General features: G+C 35.9%; 1 protein-coding gene across 10 annotated transcripts in view; it reads left to right on the top strand.

Moving 5' to 3' along the window:
* LOC115450041 (zinc finger protein 675) overlaps positions 1 to 27,544 on the top strand; it is a 52,037-nt gene that overhangs the window by 6,779 nt on the left and 17,714 nt on the right. The window contains exon 5 of one of the 10 annotated variants that reach the window (XM_030177963.1): positions 26,390 to 27,494. The exons of 4 other annotated variants lie outside the window; for them this stretch is intronic. In XM_030177963.1, the coding sequence (XP_030033823.1) occupies positions 26,390 to 27,444 (1,055 nt within the window). In that variant the 3' untranslated portion in view covers positions 27,445 to 27,494. Of the gene's footprint in view, positions 1 to 785; positions 4,580 to 6,040; positions 8,707 to 9,272; positions 11,308 to 12,500; positions 14,943 to 19,215; positions 21,228 to 26,389; positions 27,495 to 27,544 lie in introns of those variants that run through there. 5 more of the 10 variants (XM_030177960.2, XM_030177958.2, XM_030177957.2 and 2 more) reach the window with 5 other exon arrangements.

Here is a 27,544-nt window from a genome sequence, read left to right as displayed (position 1 = left end):
AAAATGAACGATCGTTATGTCAGATAAGTACTAAAAATCAAGGAGTTTAAGAATTGGAAATCAACATATGAATAACAAGTTACTATGAGACCCATGAAGATGAAGAAAGTACAACTGAGAAACCAACCAAAACTTATGGTGGAGACGATGAAGAAAACAGAGTCGTGTGGGATAAAGAAATGGAGTTAGAGCTATCGTTTTATTATAAATACTTGTAAAGATTATAACCTTCATACTATTTTGCCTTGATATAGTACGGGGTGAATTGGGGCTGTACAATTTTTAACTGAACTTCATTCGTTATAAGTAAAACACGATTCAAGTTTATACATTGTAATATCGATAATACTTTTTATATCTAAATATTATAGGTCTATTCTCTTCATACTAATACGCAACTCAAATCCAAATGCCTAGTAACGTAAATCAAGAATAAATGGGGTGACATCAGCGAACGAAGGGAGACTAAAATATACTTCTTGACGCACTATAACTTGATGGACTATTACGGTTTTTTGTGACGGGGTCCTAAACAATGCAGCTGCACTTATAAGCGGTACAAGTTTAACCTTATGTAACAATTTTGCTTTTCGCGCTAAAACAAATTCAAAACACAAAACAGTTTCATTACCATAACACAATGACGGATCCTAAAAAGAAGTTTCAACCCAGTGATGTTGCCATTTAAATCTGAAAGGATACCAAATGCGCTCCGTCCGAAGACCTAACTAATGCTAGAAGACGTAGAAAAGACGAAGATAATTGAGATGTCGTTTCTGTTGTAGGAACGGACGGCGACACGCCCAAGCGCAGGAAAAAGCACAAGGCATCAGACGTAAGCGCCACTCCGGAACGAGTTGAGCACAGGGTCAACCTGACAGCAATATTGCAGTTTTCCAACGCCAGTCCGTTCAGAGATAAGACTATACGCGGATTCTCATGCCTGTACTGCGCGAAGGCATTCCCCAATATTGATGATCTGCGGCATCACACAGCCCAACAATCGGAGAAAGACAAAATAAACACTATTATTGATTACAAACTAAGTTACAATCCCATAAAACTTGATATCACCAATCTATGCTGTACCGTTTGCAACCTGGCTATGGTGGACCTTAATGAACTTAAGGAGCATCTTCGGACGGTCCATAAAAAAACTATCTATAAACACATAAAAGACATCATCCTGCCGTTCAGGCTAGAAGACGGACATAATTTTACCTGCGTCTTATGTTCGGTGGTACACATATCATTCAAGAATCTGTACCATCACATGAGCAGCCATTATAGAAACTATTGTTGTAAGAAGTGTGGTGCTGGTTATATCACTATAGCGGCATTGAGGAAACACGGAAAGACCCACGCTCAGGGAATATTTCCGTGCGATTTCTGCGAGAAAACTTACACTTCGATGACTAAGAAAAGAAACCACGAAAAGGGGGTTCATAAGGGTGGGTGGTTGCGAAACAAATGTCCTCATTGTCCCGAAGTTTTTGTCAGCTACTATGACAGAAAGGAGCATCTAGTGAAGGTACATAACGAGGCTCCAATAATTTATCCTTGCAACGCTTGTAATAAGACGTATAAAAAGAAATTCGAATTGAACAGACATATAAAACATCACCACCTGCAACAAAAGAGTTTCTTCTGTGACAAATGTAATGCCAAATTTTTCTCAAAACGAGGACTAGTTGATCATTTGTCAAAACACGGTGGAGTGGAAATGTGTTCATGTCAGATCTGTGGAAAGAAGTTCTCACGGTTGAGATCTTTGAAAGAGCACCTGAAGAGGCACGAAGACGATAAGGGGTACCAGTGTGAGGTCTGCAAAAAGACATTCATGCAGAAATGTAGTTTGAAGAGCCACGTTCGTTTGCACCAGGACGACTTGGATATATTCAAAGAGTTTGATGATGTTAAACATCTAATAGATAATCGAGAAATGACATTAAAGCAGATCGCCGCTGAAAACAAGAAGAAGGAGGAAGCAGAGAAGCAGAAGACGATGTATGCGTAGTATAAGGTCAATAGACTCAAGTGCAAACACAATAAGTATATTAAGTTGCTTGTGGACATTTCAATATCTTAACAAATAACCTACCAGATAGCTGTGCGTGGGTATGGCGTCACATCACAGGGTTTTTCATATTTTAAATAGTATTTACGTGATTATAGATACATAATTTGTAAACGCCACAATTGGCTGATAAACTATTTGTTGCTCCCTATGAGGACATCTGTCCAATGAACATTTTATAAAGGAGTTTGTGACAAACGTACGATTGATAGTAAAATGCCACAATTATACTCCAGAGAGACGCGGTTTGTATATTACGTGGCGGATTATGATTATAACTAGCGAAGACACTGCATTGTGGCAATGTAAATGCGTTATTCGAAAGAACGATTATTATTTATATAAGTTAGGAATGACCGAGGGACTCTTCCTCTGCAATGTTGCATGAATTCATCAATAGGCCATTTAAATGTAAAAAGGGTGTACGTTCTCTTGCAGTTCAGGAAATTGATATTGACATTTAAGAAAAAAAATAGTATCTTTTTTAACGTAAAGTTTTGTCAAAACGAATAAGACGTTAAGAGAAGAGAAGTTTTGTAGGGACAAGATGAAATATGTTTCAAATTTACAATAATATTATCTGCATTGGCTACACTGTAGACAATGTTTTTTTTGACAATCAATGACAATGGCTTGACAATGATTATTAGTTGTAATTAATGTGTTTTAAAACAATAAATTATAAATACGAATCGCAGAAGAAATGTTGCGCCAAATATCGCCCCATTTATCATATCAATTCAGACTTAACGTTTAAAATAGTTGCGTACAAAAAATGGACAGAAAATATCTTGCAATACGAGAGATCGCGGGTTCGATCCTCGCACTGACCCATATATTTGTGAAATTTTGTTTGTTTTTCTAATGCCCTTGATGGCTTGATGGCAAATTAGTGTCTCACTATGTTGGGTCTTGGTGGATGTATAATATATTTGTTATAAAGTTCAGATACATTATTTTTTTATACAATCAAATGTAATAGTAATTTCATAAAATAATTATAGAGCTTTTAAAAATGACAATCGTTTAAAAAGATTAGCCCTCTTACTTATAAATATTTCTAAAGTGTTTCATCCAACAGTTTTGACCCCTCCGTTGCGTGAAATGATTTAAGAATTAAATACTTTATAAATGTTTATAAACTATTTAAAGTAAAAGGGTGTATATTTTACCTAAATGTACATTCAACTTATTCAAATTCGACCTTTATTTGTAACGTAAACTTAACTTTTTGAGTACAGACAAAACTGGTGCCATTACGTTTCAATTCACTCAATATTTGTGATCTGCTACTAGGTAAATAGAAATGAAGACTGATTTTTAATAATTATAAAGTAAAATAAAGCACTGTATTATAGGAAATGGTCAAAGGATTCCCTGCGTACTTGGTAGTTGTCAGCTGATTTCAATTGTTATGATTTTTTGTGATGTATTCAGCTTGGAGCATATGCAAAAGTTCGGTTTTAATAGTTAATGCGTTATATAAAACTGTAAAAAATATTCTTACTAATATAATGCGATAGTATGTGAACATGTTAAATGTTTGTTAAAAGCAACTGCGGACATCCGAAATCCGAACGGTTTTGGATGATATTTGGTACAAAGATAGACCATGTCCTAGATTAAAACGTATGCTACTTTTTATCCCAGTAATAGGCTTGAAATAATGGATTTTTTTAATATAATTTATAAATAGATAGCGCTGTAAATAGATAGACACATGGCACTTTGAATCGCTAGTGTTTTAGGGATTTTTATAACGGGAAATGGAATTTTACACGGACGAAGACGCGAGCAACCCCAAGTAAAATATAATACTTATAAAAGTTTGGCTTTTTTTTATTGTGCTACGATGTTTTTAAGTAAATTAAATGAATTATAAGCATTCATGTTTTAGCCTGAGTAGCCAATTTTCATAAATGAGATGCCTAATTTACTCACTCACACACTACACACGGCTTTTATCTCCGTGCATGAGTTGCGCTTCCGCAACTTGTTCCCAGTTTTTGTTATGAATAGGGCACAAATTCCAGACTACAAAGCTGGTTCTGAGAAGGAACAACCTAAAATCACTTTGGCAAACCTCTGATTTGTACCTGTGACGTCAGATCCTATGTAATGCCGCGCCCGCAATACAACTAAGCCACCGAAGCATGCTTCATTTAAAAAGATATTAACTTTTTGTCTCGCCTAAATACTTTGACAATTTAATGTTTTATAAATTACATAATATTATTTGCTTCCTAGAAAACATGTTATGTACAGAAAAAAATGTTGTTATATGTGTTTAATCTAACGTTTAATTCTGTGCTTAGTACATTACAAAAGAGGTATCAACAAGATTTATATTTTTTAGCAGTCTTCTCAAAAATGTTCTCTAATTATATTGGAGTAGTGTCCAGTTTTGGCTGTTCTCCGCTATTTTTAAGTTCGTGCCTCATGAATCTGTTGCAACAGACAATCCTGTATTGAACAAAATAAATATTACGTATATTATTAAGATTCTGATGTTTTTGATTTTTATTGCTGATAAGCCTGCATCTCCACCAAGGTTAGTGTGATTCTCGGGCGTATAATTCAATTAGTCTACTGAGTGGATTTTTGAGACTTGGAAGTAAAGGTCTCTTAACCGCTGTAGCTTATTTTCGGTTAATCCAGAAATAATCAATAGGAACGTATTTCGGAACTGAAATGCACTAAAAACAATTATTGAATATATTAAAATGACTCTTGGGTCCTAAGCTGCTAATCGTCGGTGTACCGAGACACCGCGGTACTGAGTACAATAGAGTAGTTTCCTATGTTTGATTTAGTTTATTATTCTATATGTAACAGAAAAAAAATATGAAAAAGAAATTCTTCTGTGAAATCAGCATCAAACTTGATTAAAATATAAAGCAGTTATTCATATTTGAAATATTGTTGTGAGCAAACGTGGGGAGTGTTGGGGATAACGCGCTGTCCTTTTCTCACTCACGCAGCGTTATGGCCGTTGGCACTAGGTGACGTCACATTTCAATATTACTGTAATTTGACAGCTTCCCTTTCCACCAAATTTTAAAGCTTTATAATTTATTTATTATTGCGTGGATTTTAAAAATTATTTTTCCGATAGATTTTGAGTAAAAAACATTTTTGGTATATGTATTTAAAAAAGTAATCAAGTACTCTTTTATTGTAATGTGTTTTTTTTAATCCTCACTACGTTGATAATATTTTTTGTTGATAAATTGATCCTGCTTAAAAAGTTGTGTTATAATAATAAAAATTGGAGTCACATTTCTTAAAAAATAAACGGTGTAAATGTTTGCATTTTTTTAACCTTAGAAGTACACAAACCCTTAATGGTCCCATAGTCTTTTTATCCTTGTAAGGGACAAAGTCAATTCTCATAAAAGAAGCTTTTGCATAAATTGCATGTTTTATTACTGACTGTATATATTTTTCAAAATCGGTGAATGCAGATCTTAATGTATTCAAAAATGATTGACCAGCTTCCTAAGAAAATTTTCGTATTATATCTACAGCCATTAAGGTAGCTGCCCGGACTGCCCCATCTCAAAAATCCACGCTGTATACTATGTACACACAAAGTACGCAGAGATATTTATACAAGTTTATACCTAATTGATTCGCAGTTTATTACAGCATAGTAAATGCAACTGCAAATACAATATACATTATGCATAGACATTCATTATAAATTTATTATGAAATATACTAACTATGCTAATGTTATAAAGAAAATATTACTTATTTTGGCTCTATTATAATGAAAAGCATTAAGGAATTATACAATATTTTTTTAAATAAATGCGTATTGTTACTGTGGACATATGTGTCGTGAAATTTATCAAATATCAAAAGCCACCATATACTGTTGAAGAGCATGAAACCTATAATACATAGAACTAAACTGTGAAAGGAAAATACGGGGTGTGAAAATTATTCTCTCTTTTATAGGCAAGAGTGGTGCGACAAAAAAACGAAAACGAAGAATAAAGGAGGAAATAGAGGACAATGTGCCTCTCAATAAATTACTGTATCGCGAAAAACACGTTCCCGAAATGAAGAAGCAATGGCACAATTTGACAACGTTGCTTAAATATTCTAACGCAACGCCGTTCAAGGATCGAAATGACGCTGGCTATATATGCGCTTACTGCTACAAGACTTATCCAGATCCAGACGCACTGAGAAGCCACACACAAAATGATCACGTCAAAGAGAAGCCCACTTATAAAGCCGGCTCCGGCATGGCGAGCTTTGTAGCATTTCTCGATGTGGTTGATTTAAAATGCACTATTTGTGAGCGCTCTATGGAAGATATCAAAACTTTGACTGAGCATCTAGTAGCGGACCATGACAAGAAATATTATCTCGGGATTACGGACTACTTCCAACCTTTTAAACTGACCAATGAGCAGCAAATAAACTGTTGCCTTTGCAATGAAGTATTCCACAATATGAAATTGCTGATGCAGCATATGAACGTCCATTACAGGAACTTCATTTGTACTATTTGCGGAGCTGGCTTCGTAAACAGTTTTAGATTGAATCGGCACGAAACCACACACGGGAAGAAAAAATCGAGTTATCCATGTCGACATTGTGGACAAGTTTTTGCGGCGGAATCGAAAAAAAAGGCCCATGTTAACACTGAGCACAAGGGAATAGCGGGAGACAGTGTTTGTCAAATATGCAAAGCCAGGTTCAAAAACTACTATCAGAAGACAAGACATATGATACAAGTGCATAATGCTGAAGGGATCAAGTGTGATATGTGCGAGAAGAGGTTCAACTTGAAATCAAATCTAATGCTTCATATGCGCAGCGTGCACCTGAAGGAAAGACCTTACGAGTGTTCGGTCTGCAGTATGGGGTTCTTTATCAAAAGACACATGCTAGGACATTACATGGCTACTCACACCAACGAGCGAAAGTTCAAATGTGAGGTGTGCGGTAAGGCTTACGCGACGCAGAACAGCAAAAGAAAACACATGAAAAAGAGTCATGGTATATCAAAGGCCACTGCTATGGTTTCGAGTTGTAGAAATGAGTGATCATTCTATTTGAGACTTTATTGGAAATTAACTACGGGTCATGTTGAAGACAACGGACTGCTTATGCTTAAATTATTAACTACTGGTTTATAACAAAAAGTATCAGTAACTATGTACCTAGTGGATGGTCCTAGGAGTAAAGAATAAAGCGTGCTTCACGAAGAGTGCTTTCTTTCGTTATGAGTATCATAAACTGTTAGGCAAATACAATCTAAATAATATAATTAATGACAAGGGAATGCAATTGACCGTAATATTTTATTTAAAAAGTATGCTTATTTCGACGGTAAAAAAGAGTTAACGAAATATAACCGTTAATAAAGAACGGCTAAAGTCTATTAGATCACAATATTATATTAATGACAGTTGAAAACAATTTTATAGCTCGCATCTCGGCACAACGTTTATTTGTATTCAATAAACTTCTTTGCATTGTTAAAGACATTGAATTATTTAAAGAATATGAAGTATCTTGCCCATACAATGCCACTAGCAATTGATCTTTCTGTACCCCTGTACCGAGGTACTTCAGGGGTGACAACCTCGAATTTAGTGAGTCGAGAATAGCGTTTAATCTTCCACCTAATTCATTTTAATTTCATAATGGCCAATACATATCCACAATATGTAACCGTGGCTAGATGTAACGCGAGTAGTCACGAATAAAGAGATTAAATTTAAATATATACTTGTAATGTAAAACGTGGTGTTGATATAATTGTGTGTAGTAAATTAGCAACCTGCTCGGGGATTTAGTATATTATGTAGTTATATAATTATATTAGTTATGTTGTTTATGTATAACTACCATGAAAACGCGGCAGGCGCGGTACTGACCGGTAGGGGCGGGATCTCGCCAAATTTTTGTCACTTACAATCCATCAATTCGATGCGGTAGCTATAAGCAGACAGCCGAACTGTTCGCGTAACATAAAAACAATTAGTATGAACGTGTCCCAAACAAGTAAACCCTAATGAACATGCCATGAAAAAAAAATATAGATCGGCTCATGACGTATCATTAAAGCATTCTTATACAGAAATTCAAATTGTCTCACGCTTGTAAGTTGTAACTTGTTTTCCAGAACCATCTTCGCCTTTACCTCTATGTTTGACCGTTTTTTCGAGAGTTTGGTATGGGTCACATTGTGACAGTATGTCGCAATAATTATTCCTGTATATACCGTCTACATATCCAGCACAGATTAGCGTTGTTGGCAGATAACGGGCTTATGTTTGGGGAAATGTTGCGAATGTAGACCGAATGTTACAGTTTAAACGAAACTAATATAAGTTTGTTCGGTGTACCTACCGAATGCACAGAAAACATAATGCTACTCAGTCCCAAAATGACAACGCAAACGAATCAAAAATATTGTAATTATATAACTGCGCTTATAATATCTTTATGAGACTAAATTAATATGTACAAATGTCCGTGTCAATGAATGAGATGAGAGGAAACGTTAGCAATAATATAATTTGTGTACCTTGTACGCTGTGGTGTATTGAAGTGTTGTCTGTATCAGGCTTTATTTATTATAATTTTTATAAATATACGAAAAAGTTATATTTTATTTCTATTATGACGTTGATTAATTTTACTAGTAGCATCTACCTTCCATTTCCTGTGGACTTTAAAGCGGAAACGATGTAATTGGCTTTTTTTACTTAAAATGAAATGATTTATTTTGAACCCGTAAAATGTTCTACATCACTTAGATTCCGTCAATATTAACTCTACGACTAGTTCAGAAAGCAGTTCTCACCAGAGAAGGGCTAGAAATTCTGATGTTGCTCTTTCTAAAATCAATAGGTATAAACGACAGTATATCATACAGAGAATAAATTGTTTTTTTTTTGTTGTTTAGAGCAGTTCATTAATATGCTCGCAAAAAAGTAATAACTTAATTTTAATTTTCCACACGAGTGCAATATCTGCATACGAAAATATATCTACATACTTATCGGTTTCAATATTACTTATTAGGACCGATTTTATATCGTGACGATTGCAGCGTTTTTAAGTTATATTGAATAATAATCTTTTAAATAATCCTTGCACATCTAGCCCATAAAGTTAAGATCGTCTCATACATGTATGTATGTTTAATGCATACTTTTCTTTGTAGGTGAAGGCGATACGCATAAAAATAGTAAATCAAATCAAAGTAAGGTTATTCATGATAAAGATGTATCAAATGATTGGACCGTTACCATAAAGAGAAACAATACTGAAATAAAAAATGTATTTATAAAACCGTTGAAATCAAATCAAAGGGAGATCCAAAAGCATTTACATAACATAAGAACTGTCTTGCTACATTCAAATGCGACACCAATCCGATGCTGCAGCAGTGCCGGCTATGAGTGCTGTTTTTGCCTTGATCGGTACTTGCGAGCACCAGATCTTAAAGAACATACACTTAAAGCGCATAATAATGATAACGTTAAAAATGAATTCATGAAAGGGTATCCTATAAGCTCGTACGTTGTCAAACTAGACATCACTTCACTGAGTTGCCAACTTTGTTCGATTAGTATCGACACCTTAGAGAAATTCATAGAGCATCTGAGAGCTGTTCATGAAAAACTTTTACATAGTGATATTAAGAATCACATACTCCCATTCAAATTTTATGGAGACGTGTTAGAATGCGCTGTCTGTTCTAAAAACTACGAAAGTTTTAAACTTTTACAAGAACATATGAATAATCATTACAGGAATTTCGCTTGCAGTATTTGTAATGCCGCATTTGTTAACAGCCGAACACTCCGAGCTCACAGTAGTAGGCATAAGCAGGGCGACTTTGGATGCGAATATTGCGGGAAAGTATTTGATACCCACACTAAAAGAGTTAACCATGAAAAATTCGTACATATAGGTGACCACAGAAGAAATAAATGCGTGCATTGCTCTGAAAAGTTTGTAAGCTACAAAAAGAAAATGGACCATATGGTAACACAGCACGGAGTTCAAGCGCGTGTTCTGCGGTGCATGGCCTGCGATAAGACGTTCCACACTCGTGATCAACTCACGAGACATACAAAAAAGGATCACTTATTAGAGAGGAGGCATGAATGTGATTATTGCGAGATGAAATTCTTCGGTAGGAAAGATTTATTAAACCACATGATCAAACATACCGGAACAAGGAAGCATCATTGCGACGTGTGCAGTAAAGCATTTGCTAGGAAGCAGACGTTGCGAGAACATTTGCGCATACACGCTGATGATAGAAGGTTCAAATGCAAACATTGTGAGCAGGCGTTTGTACAGAAATGTAGTTGGAAAAATCATATGCGGTCTAAACACGGCGAGATAACGTAAATCCATCGATGTGAAGTACCCTTGCTGCTAAAAGATCGCTGTATAGTATATTATATTTTTAAATTTAATTCTATGACAGCCTATTTACTGGTTTTCTCTTCAAATTACTTTTGTGTTTATTTCGTGTAAGAACGGTAATAAGTAGAATATATTTTACTTCACATTTACCAATATTATTACAACAGAAGAATCAAGGTTTTATTCAACAATTGGACGGTCTGCGCTCATTGGCAATGATTATAATCTTTATCTTACTTATTTTACTTTTGCGATAGTTTGTAAAATGTTTAGATGTTTATTAAAGGTAAATGCAGAAAGCGATTAATGGATTTGGATATAACTTAGCACACGTATAGGACATATCCTGACTTAGTATATAGGATATTTTTTATCTCAGTAATCTTGTTTTTATCTTAGTATCCTGCCCTGTAGAAAACATTTCATTTTTTTAAAAACATATTACGCTTGCGTCGTTCGCATAGCGCTATGGATCGCTACACTGATTTAGTTTGGCTAGCATGTTATGGGTTGCATTCTCATTTTTATCCTGGGAAAATATGCAGTTGGACTTTATTATACTACTACGAAAGACTTTTCACGAAGACAGTCCTCATCATAAAACAAAACATTAAACGAAAAAATATTGTAGACAGACTTACAATATAATATTTCAAACTTTAATTGACTTAACTTTCGTCTTTGAATATCTTTGACCCCCGAGGGAAAAGGAGGAGTCTTGTAAGTTTATGCTAAGATGTTTTTATTACATAGATATGTTGTCCGAGCTCAATACTGGCAAGACGAAAGCAAGGTAATTGCCCGACATTCACTTAGTCAACCTCCAACCGCTGTCGCGGCTATTCGGCTTACTAACTTTTTGTATTTTTACAAATAAAATGCCTTCCTGTGTTTTTAGACGATGCACAAATTATACTATAACTGTGAATGAAAAAAACGTTTCATTTCATACGTTAGTAATAAGTATACACTATTTAACTTATTTTTATCTAACGAGTGCATTTTATTCAACTGTCATGGCGACAGGGCGGTCGACGCTCGGGCCTATTCGGACACACGCGGGCCCGCTCGGGCCGTATCGATGCGAGCCGCTAGGGCTGTGACTATAGTAAATACTGCGCTGTTTTTATGTGCAATTTTGTTAGTGTATGACGCGTATATTTTTCTAAAACGTCATTGAGTTTATGCATCTGTATGTCTGTCTGTAGCATAGTAACTCAAACAAATGAAACGATTTTGAAGCGGTTTTAGCTGGTATGATCGAGATGGTTCAAAGCTAATATTTCGGATATCTATTGATGTGTTGGAAGAACATCAGCTCATTTACTCCTTTCACAGATCCGATTGATTTGAAATTGAGTGTATTTCAAAGGGAATTTTAAGACATGGCAACTTTGTGATTTGTAATTTTGTTGCTGCTGAGTGAATGTTCGTAAAGAAAATCGAAGTGTACCGGCCATCCATTAAGATTTATAACGATTATAGTTAATAAATAGAACATTATAGAATTACCATTATAATTAATCGATGTCGCAATTGTAATAAAAACTCGTTCTATAATTACAATTTTTAAACAAAATTTCATAATAAGTGACAATTTAGAAGGAAAAGGCGTTAATGCTACCTTTGAAGGTGTTAGAACGATTATATTAGGTTCAGCGGTCTAATGAGCAAGTGTCGAGGCTCGGTACTAATATCATCATCCAAACGACCACTAGGTCGAGTCCCTAAAATTCTTACACCATACACCGGAATACCGCCCAAAACTCGCGGTGGTTTTCTTTGACTCATACGACAAGAATTTTTCAATTTTTACCAGTAGTACCTGAGATTACTTCATCCAAAAAAAAATTTTTTTCAGCTTTATATAATAGTATAGATTTCAAAGTTTCTAAAAGATATTCACGAGTATAGTCTTCTGTAAACCTTAACAAAAAACAATACTTTAAATTAAAACCTCATCTTTGATCAGTTCAAGATCGAAAATTGAGAAGTATAATTTTCTTCACAGGTGCAGGACGAAACCGCACAGTCCTTAATGCTGATAAAGAACGTGTAAAAACATTAAACATATTAGAAAATAAATGTCTGAAAAAGAAAAATAGATCTGATCCAAAAGAAATAAAGGAAATTTTAAAACACCGCCACAATGTCAAAACTATATTGCAATATTCTAACGCAACCCCTATCCATGGATTTGGGTCAATTGGATATAAATGTAGTTTCTGTTCGGATCAGTATTTAAAAGCAGATGAGCTCAAAAAACATATACAGGATCACGACGACGGGGTAAAGTTGTCTTACCTCGAAAACAAAACCATGAAGTTCATAGCTTGTTTGGACATTACATCTTTATCTTGCAACTTGTGTGGCCACCGTACAAGCACATTAGAACTTCTCATGGAACACTTAAATCACAAACACGATAAAAAAATATATACGGATATCAAGAACCAAATAACGGTATTCAGATTCGAAGATAATGTACTTAAATGCGTCTTTTGTTCCCAAGTTTTGCATTCATTTAAACGCATGCGTGAACACTTAAATAGTCACTACAGGAACTATGTTTGTGACGTCTGCGGTGCCGGGTACATCAACCGCACTGGGCTTGCGATACATCTCGAAACTCATAAAGTTGGCACATTTAAATGCGAACAATGTGACAAAATCTTCGATACGCTCGTGAAGAAAAAGTCACACGAAAAAGGTGTCCATTTGATATCACATTTACGGTTGAAATGTGGTTTCTGTGGTGAGATGTTCAGGCACAGTGACCGGAAAAATGAACATTTGGTGAACGTTCACGGGTTGAAACCCCGTTCTTTCAAATGTGGTGCTTGTGATAAGATATTCAATAATTCTCGACGTTTAAGTAATCACACTAAACGCGACCATTTGATGGAGCGAAAATTTAAATGCTCGAAGTGTGATATGAAATTTTTCCAGAATGATCTACTGAAAAATCATATGATTAAACATACGGGGTCGAAGGAGTTCAAATGCGAAGTTTGTACGAAAGGGTTTGGCAGAAAAACTACTTTAACTGAACACATGAGAATCCACAACAATGATAGGAGATTCAAATGTGAACATTGTGGACAGGCATTCGTACAGAAGTGTAGCTGGAAAGCGCATAATAAAAATAAACATGGATATATTGTGTAAAAGAACGAACTCACGAAAAAACCTTTTTACATTTTGCTTGGTACCATACTGTGTATATAGGTAGAATACACGTTTTTCTACTACAGAATTTGATTCTGATCAAGAAATTTTAGCAGCTTATGGCACATGCTGAACAAAGTCAAAGATTGTGCGTCGCTTCGACAAATTACGAACATCAACCATAGGAAGGGCCGGGGGTGGTCACTCATGACACCCACGTGAATGAACACTACCCTGTATGAATATCACTTCCATCATTCGCCACTTCAGTCTGTCTAACGGTGCGCCCAGCTAACTGTCGCCTACAAGTTATTAGGGGTTACGCGCGTACGACCCACACAAGCGTGGCTTGTCTCCACACTGCTACAGTGACGTCAGCTTCAGCACACATCACAATGCGACTGCGCTACAGCCCGCTCGTCTACAAGCACTCGCCGTAGGGATTCTACTAAGCTTAATGCCTTTAAAGGAAAGTAAATCTTTAATATTGGATGTCTTTTAAAAGTTATCGCAGTGACCGCTCAACTGATGGAATTTGCCACACGAATAGGCCATATTCTAGATTAACATAATGGCATTTTTTTGTTGCCAGTAATTTGCTCCCGTGGCAAAAGATTTGTTTTTTTTTCTAATTTTTATATAGATGGCTTTAAGAGGTTAAAAGCGTTAGATAGCGCTATAAAATATTATTTTTGTAATTGGGAAAGCTTTTCACGTGGACTTAGCCGCAACCGACATCTGATAGATATGACTGAAGGCTAAACCAATTTTTATGTCATTTTATGGGATATGTTTAGAAGTCTAAAAATGGAAATGGTATTTTTTTTCGTACACCCTTGAGGTGTAAAACAGCAAAGAATTAACAATTTAATAAAAAAACATTAATTATATGTAAATAGGAACGTTCATTTTTTCCTCCGTAAAAGAACTAGGCTCTCTATTAAACCAAGATATACATGAGCTGCATGCGGGACAAGCAATAACTAGTATGTATGTACATAATCTTACGAAGGACGTTTGGTATAATTTATGTAATATATTTTATGAAAGCTTTATTGAAAAGCACTTCGTAATTTTCTTATAGATATCAATATCTATACAACACAATAAAAAAATATATTTATTATACAGATATTATTTTATTTTTCAAAATACATATTTATATTTATAGTTTTTTTCATGTTGTGATTTTATTCATAATGATGTCAGAAATTATCAAAAACTTTTCGTTCTTCCGCCCTGTTGATTGTTAAGGATTCTATCATAAAATGCAAGCATATTTTCTTTACAGATAAGACAGAGATAAGTCCATACAAAAAAATTAAGAAAAGACTGAATATTGCAGATTTTGTACTCGATGTGGGGACTTTACGCGATTCAAAACTGAAACGCTGGAATAAAAAACATTATTCGCGAAAGTCCAACTTGAGGATGGACCGGCCAGTGTTTGATATTGTTTACACGTGCCGTCACTGCGATAAGCACTACCAGCTCGAGGAACAGCTTGACCAACATAACCTCTTATCACATGCCAATATATATCAAGCAGACAAAAACCTCATCCAGTTTTACGAAATAGCTTTAATGGTACGAGTGACGGGCGTTCGCTGCAAACATTGTAGGACAAAGGTGAATTCGATCAACCGCCTGATGAAGCATTTGAACGAATACCACAACAGAAACATAGATACCAGTAAGAAAATATGCGTCGCTGTCAAATTTAAAAATGGGAAGCCGTATATTGTGTTGTAGAGCAGTGTCCGAGCCTCGCAATAATTTATTCCAAAACATTGTATGACATAATATGGATATTATCCGTTACAATAATGAGATGATTCGAGAATGGAGCCTTGTATTTACTTTGACAAAGTTTCTAAAAGAAATATTACGCGTATTTCATTTTTTTTAAATAAAAACACTAAAATACGCTTGTCCAAAAATAAATACGCGATATATGGGCCAATAACTTTATTATTCCTTGAGTCTGATATATATGTGCTCGAGGTAGCAATAAGCTCACCGAAAAGTGAGTGCACTAGTTGCTCCTCTGCCTATTCTATTGTGTGTCTATTTTTTTAAAGGTGGAATCTTTATATTGAAAGTCAATTGAGGAGAGAAAAATTGAGACTGATTATTTTATTGTATCGAGTACATGAGTGTGAGTATAAATAGTTATTTTGCGAGTGAGAGGACACGATTAGCGGCGCATTTTAAATTATTTTTTTTATTGGAATGGGCTATACGCAACCACCATAACTTGCAACTTCTTATTTGTATTCATCGTATACCCAAGAATTGGAATTAAACTTATTAAAATCGAAACGTACTATACCGATTTGAAACAGTGACTAGTAATTTTTCAAACAATTAAATTTCGTTTGTGGCTGTATGAGCTTACTTATACACTTTTAAAACTATGATATATTTTATGTTTACCTTATTTGGCTTTGTGTCGAGTAAAAACTAAATTTACTGTGGCGGACAACTGATTAAGGACGGTCAGAAATGTTCGAACTATATCATCTTTTCTAGTGTTATAACCGTCGTTGTTAGATAGCGTTTTTATGCTATGGCGTCCGTTATCAATTAATATGCACACTAATGAAAAAATATTTAAAGCCGCCTCTCTTTAAATAATTAAATGAAAACAATTAATTTGGAAGAATTATATTTATGTTTTTCTGACTGATAATCTAATTAAGGACACTACTTACTCTTTATTCGTCAAAATAAATAAAAGAACTTTTATCCTCCTTCAAATAACTTTAGCGTTATAAAAGAGCTGAATAAAAGCACATTTACGTTACACAAAAATAACTTAAAATAAAAGTAGTGACTTTTGTTTGAAATCATCATAATGTGCTTTAAGCGTGGATAGTTATACCACAGCATAGATAAACATTCAAATTATTCCAAAAACTGTACACAATGCTGTACAATAGTTTAAAACACAATTCTACAGAAACTGCTTCAAGCATAAAGATCACGAAAATCAACCTCGCGCTTTAGTCGAAATTACTAATAAAGATCCTGTCGAGGTTTTATAATAATAATAAGAGATATTAGGACCTAAGTTAGATGTTGGTGTTTCGATACACTCACACACATCTCACACGACCCACACACACATTTGTTTTCAAACCACGCTTGTATTAACGCGAACAAAACAAAAAAAATCGGTCAAATCATGTGAGTTAATGAGTTTAAGCGAGACTTATGAATAGCAATTCGTTTTTTATATAGATTTAAAAGTCCAAGTATATGGAAATCACGAATTAAATTAAACTAATACTATAACACTATGTTTAGCTTTTTTATATTTTCTCATGCAGAAAAAGCTAAGATCATACAGTCAAAAAACTTGTTAATCTCCAAACACTTTATTTAATGGCAAAAATTGTACGGTATCTTTCGATTTATGTTTTTTATCTACTTGTACGATGAATGCATTAAGGGGTGTAACTTTTGGTGTTTGTCTATTAATATAATGTATTGAAATAAATAGTATTATTATTAATTGTAATTATTGTTAAGTTATACAACTGTCTGTATTTAATAAATTAAATTAGATTGTATACAAACGTTTTAATTACCCTAAGGGGGATGAAATGAAACCGCTGATAGGATTGTGATAATTTATGATAAACCCTTAAAATGAGTATTGAGTATGTAAAAGAAAAAAAAAGAGTGATAAAAGTAAGAATGTATGCATCGGTGGCATAATTGTACTACGTGCGCGTGATGACACCACTCAGGTCCTGGATTCGAATCCAAGATCGGGCAAAGTGATATTGGGTTATTTTACTTACTATCAGCTTGGAGTCTGGGTTTTGTGCCCGAAATGGCAATGGCTCGCTCGCTATCACATCATGGGATGGAACACGCATTGTTAAAAGTGGGTGCATTGGTTGCACTACTGCCTACCCTTCAGGGCTAAACGCATGATGTGTGATTGTGTTTTAAAATTCTGGTAAGTCAAACCAAAATTTCTAGGCGGGCAGACAGCAGAAATCGGATCAATATTTATTTGTATAAACTTATCTATGTAAAATTAACCCCAAGGGACATAAAACTCAATTGTGCTCCACTGAACAGTGGATCTCGGTTTCAGATTGATAAAACATTAGCAGTGTCTGGGAATGTAAATTTGTATGTTGATATAACGTCCTCAAACATGATAACACGGTACGCCCGAAAGATCTGAAAATATTGGGTGCACTATCTACGTCTATATGTCATTTGGGGTTCAAAAATATGTTGCGTAATTGTAAAGTTTTGTAGCAGTTTAGAAAGTGCATGATTTTATAGAATCCGATGTGCTCTTTCGGAATATTTACTAGCCGTTTCGGATGTCAGCCACTTGCGCCGCCATATTGGAAACCGTGTGCTACGCTTTATGCAGAACATGGTCAATGTAGCTCCCATTAAATCCAAATCCGTTTGCTGTTTCTGAATTTCCATCTAAACATTTCACAAATATTCGATATTTTGTATATATAGCTATAATATATACCTAATATTAGAGTAAAAAAAAATGTAACAGTAATATCTTAATAGCTATATGACTTCTGCGAAATTTGGTATAAAATAAATATCTTCTGTTTTTATCAACATGTCTGTGTTAGCTCTGGAGGCATTTGAACCAGTCTCCATAAATGTTTGCCCTGCCATTTTGTTACTGTCATTGATACTGAATTAATAAATCGGCAAGATTGGGTAATCTTGCTGATTATAACTTTGAATAGATTTAATTATGCCGTATAGTTGTGGTACTGGCCATGGATGCTCTTGAAAAATAATGCTACTTTACTACGGAACCATTTTTGAAATATCAGGTGCCTAGTACGCACATGTTTTGCCAATGATCTTTTATCATGTGACAACTTTCGGTTAACTTTTCTATCCTTTTTGATAAACCCGGATATTGAAGATTAGGTCAAGAATGAGACATGCTTAGTTACGATATCCGAACAGGGGGATAAAGGTGTTTGTTCCTGATATCGACTTGTAACAATAGCAAATATGTTGTTGCTAAGTCACCTATTGAAGAACACGTAACTTTGTTTCCATTGTGCATCAGTAGTTTATAAAATGTTGGTGACAACGAGAATAAACATTAACTCTACAGTAAGATTTTTTTAAATAATTAATATTATTGTATAGTTTGAGAAGTTTTATGTGATTACGTTTGTTTCAATTTATAATCTGCATGTCCATTTCAATATCTGTGGTTTAGGTGAGGGCGATCTAAGTGCCTAAGCTCACATTCGTTAGTTGGTGACTAAAGTGGTTGCATAACATGCAGCGCCTTGAAATAAAATATTAAGACAAATGGAAGATTCCAATTTTCCATTATTGTAGTTATTTCATAATACTAATGGGATGTCGCTTCAAATGTGCGCCGAAGTGGTCACCCGTGTAATGTAGTAGGTCATAGATTAACAAATCGATACATTTCCATAATACCAAGCTGGTTTAAAAATATTAATACATTTCTTAGGCCAATCACGTCATTTGATCGCGTAGCTCTTAATAGTACACTTATATTTTCTTTATAGGTAAACAACATAAACAAAGAGGATGCAGAAATAGGAAGACATCAGAAAGAGATGAAGATACTAAAAATAAAAATTCTGATAGGGGCGAGTTAGACTTACAGCGACAAAATTTGAGAGAAATATTGATGTGCTCAAATGCGACGCCAATTCGTCGGTATAGTGGCATCGGATACACTTGTTGCTACTGCGAGGAGCAATATCCGCGGGCAGCCGATTTAAAACAGCACACTCTCAGTTCCCACACTGATATATTCAGAGCTAATTTCATGACCAGCATGAGCTTATACGAATTTGTAGTTAAATTAGATATCACGGATCTCTGTTGCACAATTTGCAACAGGAATATCAATACATTTAGCCTGTTGATTAATCACTTGACCAAAATTCACAAGAAGACTATTTACACCAACATAAAAAGTCGTATAGTCCCGATTAGATTTAACAACGATATGCTACAATGCGATATATGTCTTAGCGAGTTTAACAACTTGAAGTTGTTACTTACGCATATGCACACACACTACAAGAATCATGTATGCACAATCTGTGAAGCTGGTTTCATGACAAATAACGCGCTTCATTTTCACTCGGCGATACACAAAGTCGGAGAGTTTCAGTGCGATCATTGTACGAAAGTATTCAAAACTTACACGAAGAAGGTGAATCATCAAACGAGCGTCCACACACGGAGAGTCAACCCGTATAAATGTGGCTATTGTCTAGAAAGTTTTAATGACTACAACAAAAGACTAAAACACTTACAGGAGATGCATGGTATGAAGCTAAGAACTTACCCGTGCCTCGCTTGCGATAAGAACTACAACAGAAAGAAGGATTTGACAACTCACACAAACAGAGACCATTTGATGCTCCGACCCCATAAATGTCCCGAGTGTGACAAATCTTTCTACAGAATGACCATGCTGAAATACCACATGGTACAGCACTCTGGTGAGCGAAACTTCCAATGTGGAGTATGTCAAAAGTGGTACACGCTCAAGAAAACTTTAAGGATGCACATGAGGATCCATGAAAATGATAGGAGATTTAAGTGCGAACATTGCGGACAAGCATTTATACAGAAATGTAGCTGGCGGGCACATATGAAAAGCAAGCATGGAGATGTTGAGGATTGTTTGTAGTGTGTATTGAAACTACAATGGTCGTCTTATCTTAAAAGAAGAAAGAAAGAAGTTTATACATACATAACATCACGCATTTTATCCCCGAAGGGGTATGCAGAGGCGCAACTAGGGCACCCACTTTTCGCCAAGTATGTTCCGTCCCATGATGTGATAGGGGGCGAGCCTATCGCCATATCGGGCACAAATTCCAGACTCCGGGCTGATACTGAGCAGAAAAACCCAAATATCACTTTGCCCGACCCGGGATTCGAACCCAGGACCTCAGAGCGCTGTTGTACCGGACATGCAATACAACTACGCCACCGAGGCAGTCAACAATAAAGAAGTTTATTGTTAGAACAAAGTTGAAAAATTAAAAACACAATCCTACATAACGTAAACAATTATTGCACCAACAATGGGCCTCTTCTCTCCAGCTCTTACTAATATTACAAATACAAATGTGTGTAGAAATGTTTGGATGTTTGTTAGAAGTAAACGTAGTACCGAATTGAATCATAAGTTGGCCCACTGATAGACCATATTCTAGATCCACTTATAGGCTACTGTTTATCCCGGCTATTTACTCTCGAAGAAAATATTGAAATTCGAATTTATTTCAGATAAGTTAGAAGGCGCTAGCGTATTTCAGTTTGAGCTATGGCTACGGTGATTTAGGGATTGTAAAACTTTTCTTGAGGGCAAAGTCGCGGGTGACACCTAGATACTAATTTAAAACAGTTATCAGTTTTAGTGGCAAGTAAAGGTTACAAACTTTCATTATGACCTTTATATGTATATTATATTAAATGTTCCAAACAATAGCTTTGGACCAGAAACTACACAAAACTTAGTTACAATGAAACATGAATATACTTTAAACTTGTTTATCTTTGGTTTTATTAATTTAGAAAAAATTGCGACAACTATGTAAAATAGTCGATTTTAACCGCCGATTTCAGTAAACAATCTCGAATCAGTATCGCATTAATAAACTAATCAGAATAAAGTTTATTTTAAAATTAGTTTATTATTGAGATGGGTTTTAAATTTATATAAAACTTAAAATTTTTGTTATACGCAAACTAATCTGTCAAACAAGTACATCAACAATTATTACTAAAAGGCAATCCAACTAATATGGAACACCACTGTCGATATTTTCATTCTTTATAGATTACTATATAGTTATAATGTTTATTAATATATTACTTATATACAGAAATAATTATATAAAATTGGTTAAATACCATTTCCAGGCAGATCAGTCTTCATATAAACTTCAGATAGAAACTTTACTTCGTTAGCATAACTCCTCAGTAAAATATATATATGTCGTAGTGAAAACTCTTTACTTGGTTATTTTTCTACATGACCGGCAAAATATCACCGGTGTATATTTATTTTCCAGACAGTTATTCAATTATTGAAACACTTCTTTACTTCACTAACAATTTACTGCATAGTGACACTAGCGGAATACACAATGTGCTCAGTTCGAGCGTCCAAATAAGACTCGTACAAAAACTTCTACAAGATTCTTCTTCGTCGTTGTTCGGCCGGTCCTTATATTGACAGCAGTCGACCTCCCTCCTTTTCTAATACTTCCTCGATGTAATGATAGATGGCGCCACTATCGCTCCGGAAATTCACCAATTCAACGAATAACGAGGTGCTGCGGCGACACGGCCATTCTGAAATGCGATGCGTGCTCTGCATCGCTGGGTCATTCTCTTTCTGTAACAGAAACTCATAGCCAAGGTGTTTACTTCCACAGTACACCTCAGTCAATTTACTTGTAAGCAACATAGCTTTGGATATGGAACATGGGTTTCACGAGTATAAAAGACACCGCTCACTCCACGCGAGTACTGGTCAAATAAAATGTGATGAACTGTTGTATTTGCGCCAGCATGGCCATACCGACAGGGGTGCAGCATGCTCTGCACCGACCTCGTTGATTCTCGAAAGTAGATTTTGATTCTGTAAGATTAGAAAGAACTTCCTCTTATTAGACAACTGTGAGCAACCCATGTTGCTTATTTTGAAAGCATTATTGCTGTAAAGCCAGTACACAAAGACATCTTTAATGCACCATTTTATTAATTTAGAATCTGTGGTGAGCACATGTCTAATCACAGTTCCACAAGGCGTCCCAACGGTATCTCAGGGTTCACTTGTGGATACATCAAGGACCCGTGGTTAGCTCAAGGGTAACACATGATTTAGCTCAGAGGTACCACTCTCCAGATATTTTATTCTCGCAGATTATTGTAAAGTACAGTACACAAAGACATCCCTAATGCACGGTTTTGTCAATTTAGAATCTGTGGTGAGCACATGTCTAACCACAGTTCCACAAGGCGTCCCAACGGTATCTCAGGGTTCACATGTGGATACATCAAGGACCCGTGGTTAGCACAAGGGTAACACATGATTTAGCTCAGAGGTACCACTCTCCAGATATTTTATTCTCATAGATTATTGTAAAAGTGTAGTTGTAAGCATTATGAAAATAATAAATGAATAATTGAATTTTAACTCAAAGCAACTTGCGTTGTTTTGTCACAGTTGTTACATAAGCAGAACTGCTAAGAAAATCAATTTTGCAAGGTTAGTAGGTTCTCGGAGGTCCTCGCAGGTTCTTCCCAATTTTGATGCTTGTACCCGCGCAGCCTGGAGCGCGTAGTTTTGCATCCGCACCCCCTGATGCGCGTACCCGCACCGCATGAGGCGCGTCTGCGCACGCCCTGAGTCGCGAACATATTTCTGCACATAAAAAACAAAAAACCAAGACAGCATCATCGTTTGGCCTATTCCGACCTCAATCTCATTCATGTCGGACTTTTCAAACCCTCCCCCTTTTTTTTTTTTGTATGCTGAGACGAGCTTGCCGTTTGCCTGATGGTAAGCGATACGACCGCCCATAAACAGTAAAAACACCATCCAGCACCTTGAATTACAAAGTATTCTTTGTCAACAGCAATTTTATTGCATCACAAACAAATCTACCTACAAAGTAGATCTGATATCACTTCCAATAACACATGGTAAAACTAATTCTCCTGAGATTACGGGAAAATAACTTACCCTCAAATAAGTATTTAATTAATGAGACGGCAATCAGACATGACCGAAGAGTGATTAAGCCCAGTACCAAAGGCTTCACGTGCTTTCCGGGGCACGGGGTTGTTACACTACTAACTACCCGACTCCGAGTTGCGACTAAAGTAATTTTCAAAATGTAAAAACCCAGTTACAATTATTATTGGCTCGACCCGGAATTCGAATCCAGGACTTCAGCGCAGTAGTCGTACTCGTATTGTGTACGCATTACAATTATGCTACGAAGGTAGTTAAATAAAATAAGGGTTATGGGTCATACGATACCACACTTTCCAGGCGTCGATAAATATACTCTGCGATAAGCCAGTTAGCATCAACCGCCATTCGTCACTCACGTAGTTACTTTAACCAAGACGCCTCCGTAGAATTTTCACACCATGCGCGGCATCCATACAGGAACGCTGTAGCAATTGGATCGCGGTACCCGCAGACATTTTATCATTCAAAGTTGTTAACACAAAGCATGGTATGCTACATAGCGTAGGTATGTAGTGAACACAATCCAATTTTATGGGCATCGATTACTTATCCCACTTCTGATGTCGTAGTGAAAACTCTTTACTTGGTTATTTTTCTACATGACCGGCAAAATATCACCGGTGTATATTTATTTTCCAGACAGTTATTCAATTATTGAAACACTTCTTTACTTCACTAACAATTTACTGCATAGTGACACTAGCGGAATACACAATGTGCTCAGTTCGAGCGTCCAAATAAGACTCGTACAAAAACTTCTACAAGATTCTTCTTCGTCGTTGTTCGGCCGGTCCTTATATTGACAGCAGTCGACCTCCCTCCTTTTCTAATACTTCCTCGATGTAATGATAGATGGCGCCACTATCGCTCCGGAAATTCACCAATTCAACGAATAACGAGGTGCTGCGGCGACATATATAATAATAATATCAGCCCTGTATTATATACTTGCCCACTGCTAAGCACGGGCCTCCTCTACTACTGAGAGGGACTAGGCCTTAGTTCACCACGCTGGCCTAGTGCGGATTGGTAGACTTCACACACCTTCGAAATTCCTATAGAGAACTTCTCAGATGTGCAGGTTTCCTCACGATGTTTTCCTTCACCGTTAAAGCGAACGATAAATTCACCAAGAATACACACATGATTTTTTAGAAAAGTCAGAGGTGTGTGCCCTTGGGGATTTGAACCTGCGGACATTCGTCTCGGCAGTCCGTTCCACACCCAACTAGGCTATCGCCGCTTTAAAAATATATATAATTCAATGGAATTAACGTTGGTTTGGTATGGACGTAGTTGTATTGGGTGCGCAGTACTTCGCCGCTTTGACGACCTGTGTTTGAATTCCGAATCCTGCAAATATAGTTTTTTCTGCTCAATATCAGCTCGGAGTCTAGAGTTTCCGATATTTGTATTTAATTTTATTAAGGCTGGAATTTGTATTTAATCCACATTGATGATTGATCCACATTATGAGGAATCTATTGGGGTTAGTGTGTGAGCTACTAGGTAAGTAATAAATAGATTTTTCCTACGGGCACGGGAAAATGGCTACACTGCATTTACCTGATGGTAATGATTTATTTTTGTTTTATCCTTCGACAATCGACATAATAAATGCCAGTTTGTTCGAAAGCGGCTCACACTAGTAAGTAACTCTGAAAATAAATTAACACAACGAAATAGTTTTTACGTTTTGTTTTGTCTTAAAACATTTGTTCTATCAATAATATATAAAATAAATGTATTAAGATCAATAAAAAAGTGTGTGTGCAATTCATAGCGCCGAAGTGAAACTTTTAAAAAATAGTCTACGAGTAACTGAGACGGATATAGGTACTCTTAAAGTATCAGGAGCATTAGAATAAATGTAACATTAATTTACATTAATGTTAGTTTCGCGTAATAACTAAACATACTTGCAAAATAAATTTATTAGTGAGATAAATTCACATAAATAAAAATACACAATTAATATAACACGCTTCCTTTATACTAGAGCTTTGTTTTCGCAAGCGCATGGACATTAAACACATACTAACAAAAGAATAAAAAGATGCAAAATGTAGCATGCAGGCTGGTTGAACACTGTTTCAAATAACCTTTTTCAAATATCGTGACTCATTTTCGTTTCATCTAGTTTCATATCACAACGATTCTAAAGAAGATTCACTTCCAAACAGATGAATAGAAAAATTCAAAACATTTCTTATTACCTACTTCGTTGCGTACTTTTATTTAGAGTAATACTCACATACATAATATAATACAGTACACGACGATGCTGAAAAGTGACACTGACAAGGGTCACCATCATCGATATATAAATGGTCACGATACTTCTATGAGTTTCTCACTTTGTGTACGATTATAGTGGGCCGCAAGGTCACACGCAGGTATTACTTCTAAATGTAGCAACCACCAGTTTTATTCGCACTCGAGTACCTTCAGCAGAACTGAACTTCAAGTTCGTCTGATGAGTGCATGTTGGGGTATAGTTATTGTATCCAGTGGCTGTCAATCGATGAGTAAGCCGTTGTCCCATAAAGGGACAATGGAATACAGGAGTCGATTTATCGTTTCATAATTTCTTTTAATATAGTAAGTCTTTAAAGTGACTGAAAAGAATCCTTATCGAAGAATGACCGGTTAAACAACTGCATAAACACTTATTACGTGTACACACACGTAAGCGTGCTCATCAGAAACAGGCTAAAGCATTAGAGGGGCGTCAGAAGGCGTCGCATGTTGATGAAAGTGCGCGAGTGTGGACATACTAAATGCTAACTGAACTACTGCTGTTTTATTCGCACGGCTCTCAATTCCAAATATAACCTTTATTTATTATAACCTAGCGTTGGGAAACTAAAAAGATTTAGTTTAAAATTAGTGATGCATTTCTAGTATTATTTTGCTAGTTCACTCATAAAACGTTTTCTTTGTAGGTGGGCAACCTATCGATAGCAACAAAATTAAAGTGAATCCCGCACGAGATTCTAAAAAGGATAACGGTAGAGGGCATAAATTGCAACCAAAAGTAGAGCTGGCTTTACACAGGAATAATATAAAGGAAATATTGGTGTGTTCCACAGCAACACCAATACAAAGATACGGCGGAATTGGGTACACTTGTGCCTATTGTAACAAGCAGTATCTAAACCCGGCCGATCTGAGGACCCACACGACACAAGTACACAATGACGTCAGCCAAGCCAAATTTATGAACAGCGACAACTTACATCACTATATAGTGAAATTAGACATAACTTCTCTCCGATGTAAACTTTGCAACAGCAATATAGAAACTCTAGATGAGTTGATGGAACACCTTAAGAATATACACGAGAAAAAAATATTCAGAAATATAAAAAACAGAATCCTTCCGTTTAAATTTGACAGTGAAACATTGCGCTGTGCAATTTGCGAACACGTGTTTAATAGTTTCAAAAAGTTGATGGAACACACCAGCACACATTATAGGAATTTTATATGTTCAGTGTGCGATGCTGGATTCGTCAACCATAGCGCTTTAAAAGGGCACTCATTGAGCCATGAAACCGGATCGTTCACGTGCACCTACTGTCCTAAGGTTCTGAGTAATTTGAGGCAGAAAACGAACCACGAAAAAACACACAGACATGTGGATAATAAACAGTATAAATGTGGATACTGCAGCGAAGCTTTTAAGACTAGTAGAAAAAAAGAAATGCATTTAACGGCAATGCATGGGGTACCGCAAGTCATATACAAATGCCAAGCGTGCGATAAAACATTTAAAATCCGCAAAGTGTTCAGGGTTCATATTAAAAGAGATCATTTGATGGAGAGGAGTCACAAATGTACTCAATGTGATAAAAGTTTCTTTAGATCAGAACAATTGAAAGAGCACATGGTGCGGCATACAGGGCAGAGAGAGTTTCAATGCGGCGTGTGTCTTAAAAAATTTGGAGCAAAGGGCAGCCTAAGGCATCACATGAGGAAGCACGACAAATATAACTAATACAGAAGCTTTTACATAAGCATATCAGTATTCATAATTGTATAGAGAAATAGGATTAATAGTGACTAAATTAAATTATTGAAATAAAATACTTCTTTTT

Source organism: Manduca sexta, chromosome 26, assembly GCF_014839805.1.
Source record: "Manduca sexta isolate Smith_Timp_Sample1 chromosome 26, JHU_Msex_v1.0, whole genome shotgun sequence".
NCBI classification, from domain to species: domain Eukaryota; kingdom Metazoa; phylum Arthropoda; class Insecta; order Lepidoptera; family Sphingidae; genus Manduca; species Manduca sexta.
Note: the sequence above shows the minus strand (reverse complement) of the source record. Positions and strands in the feature narration are given on the sequence as shown.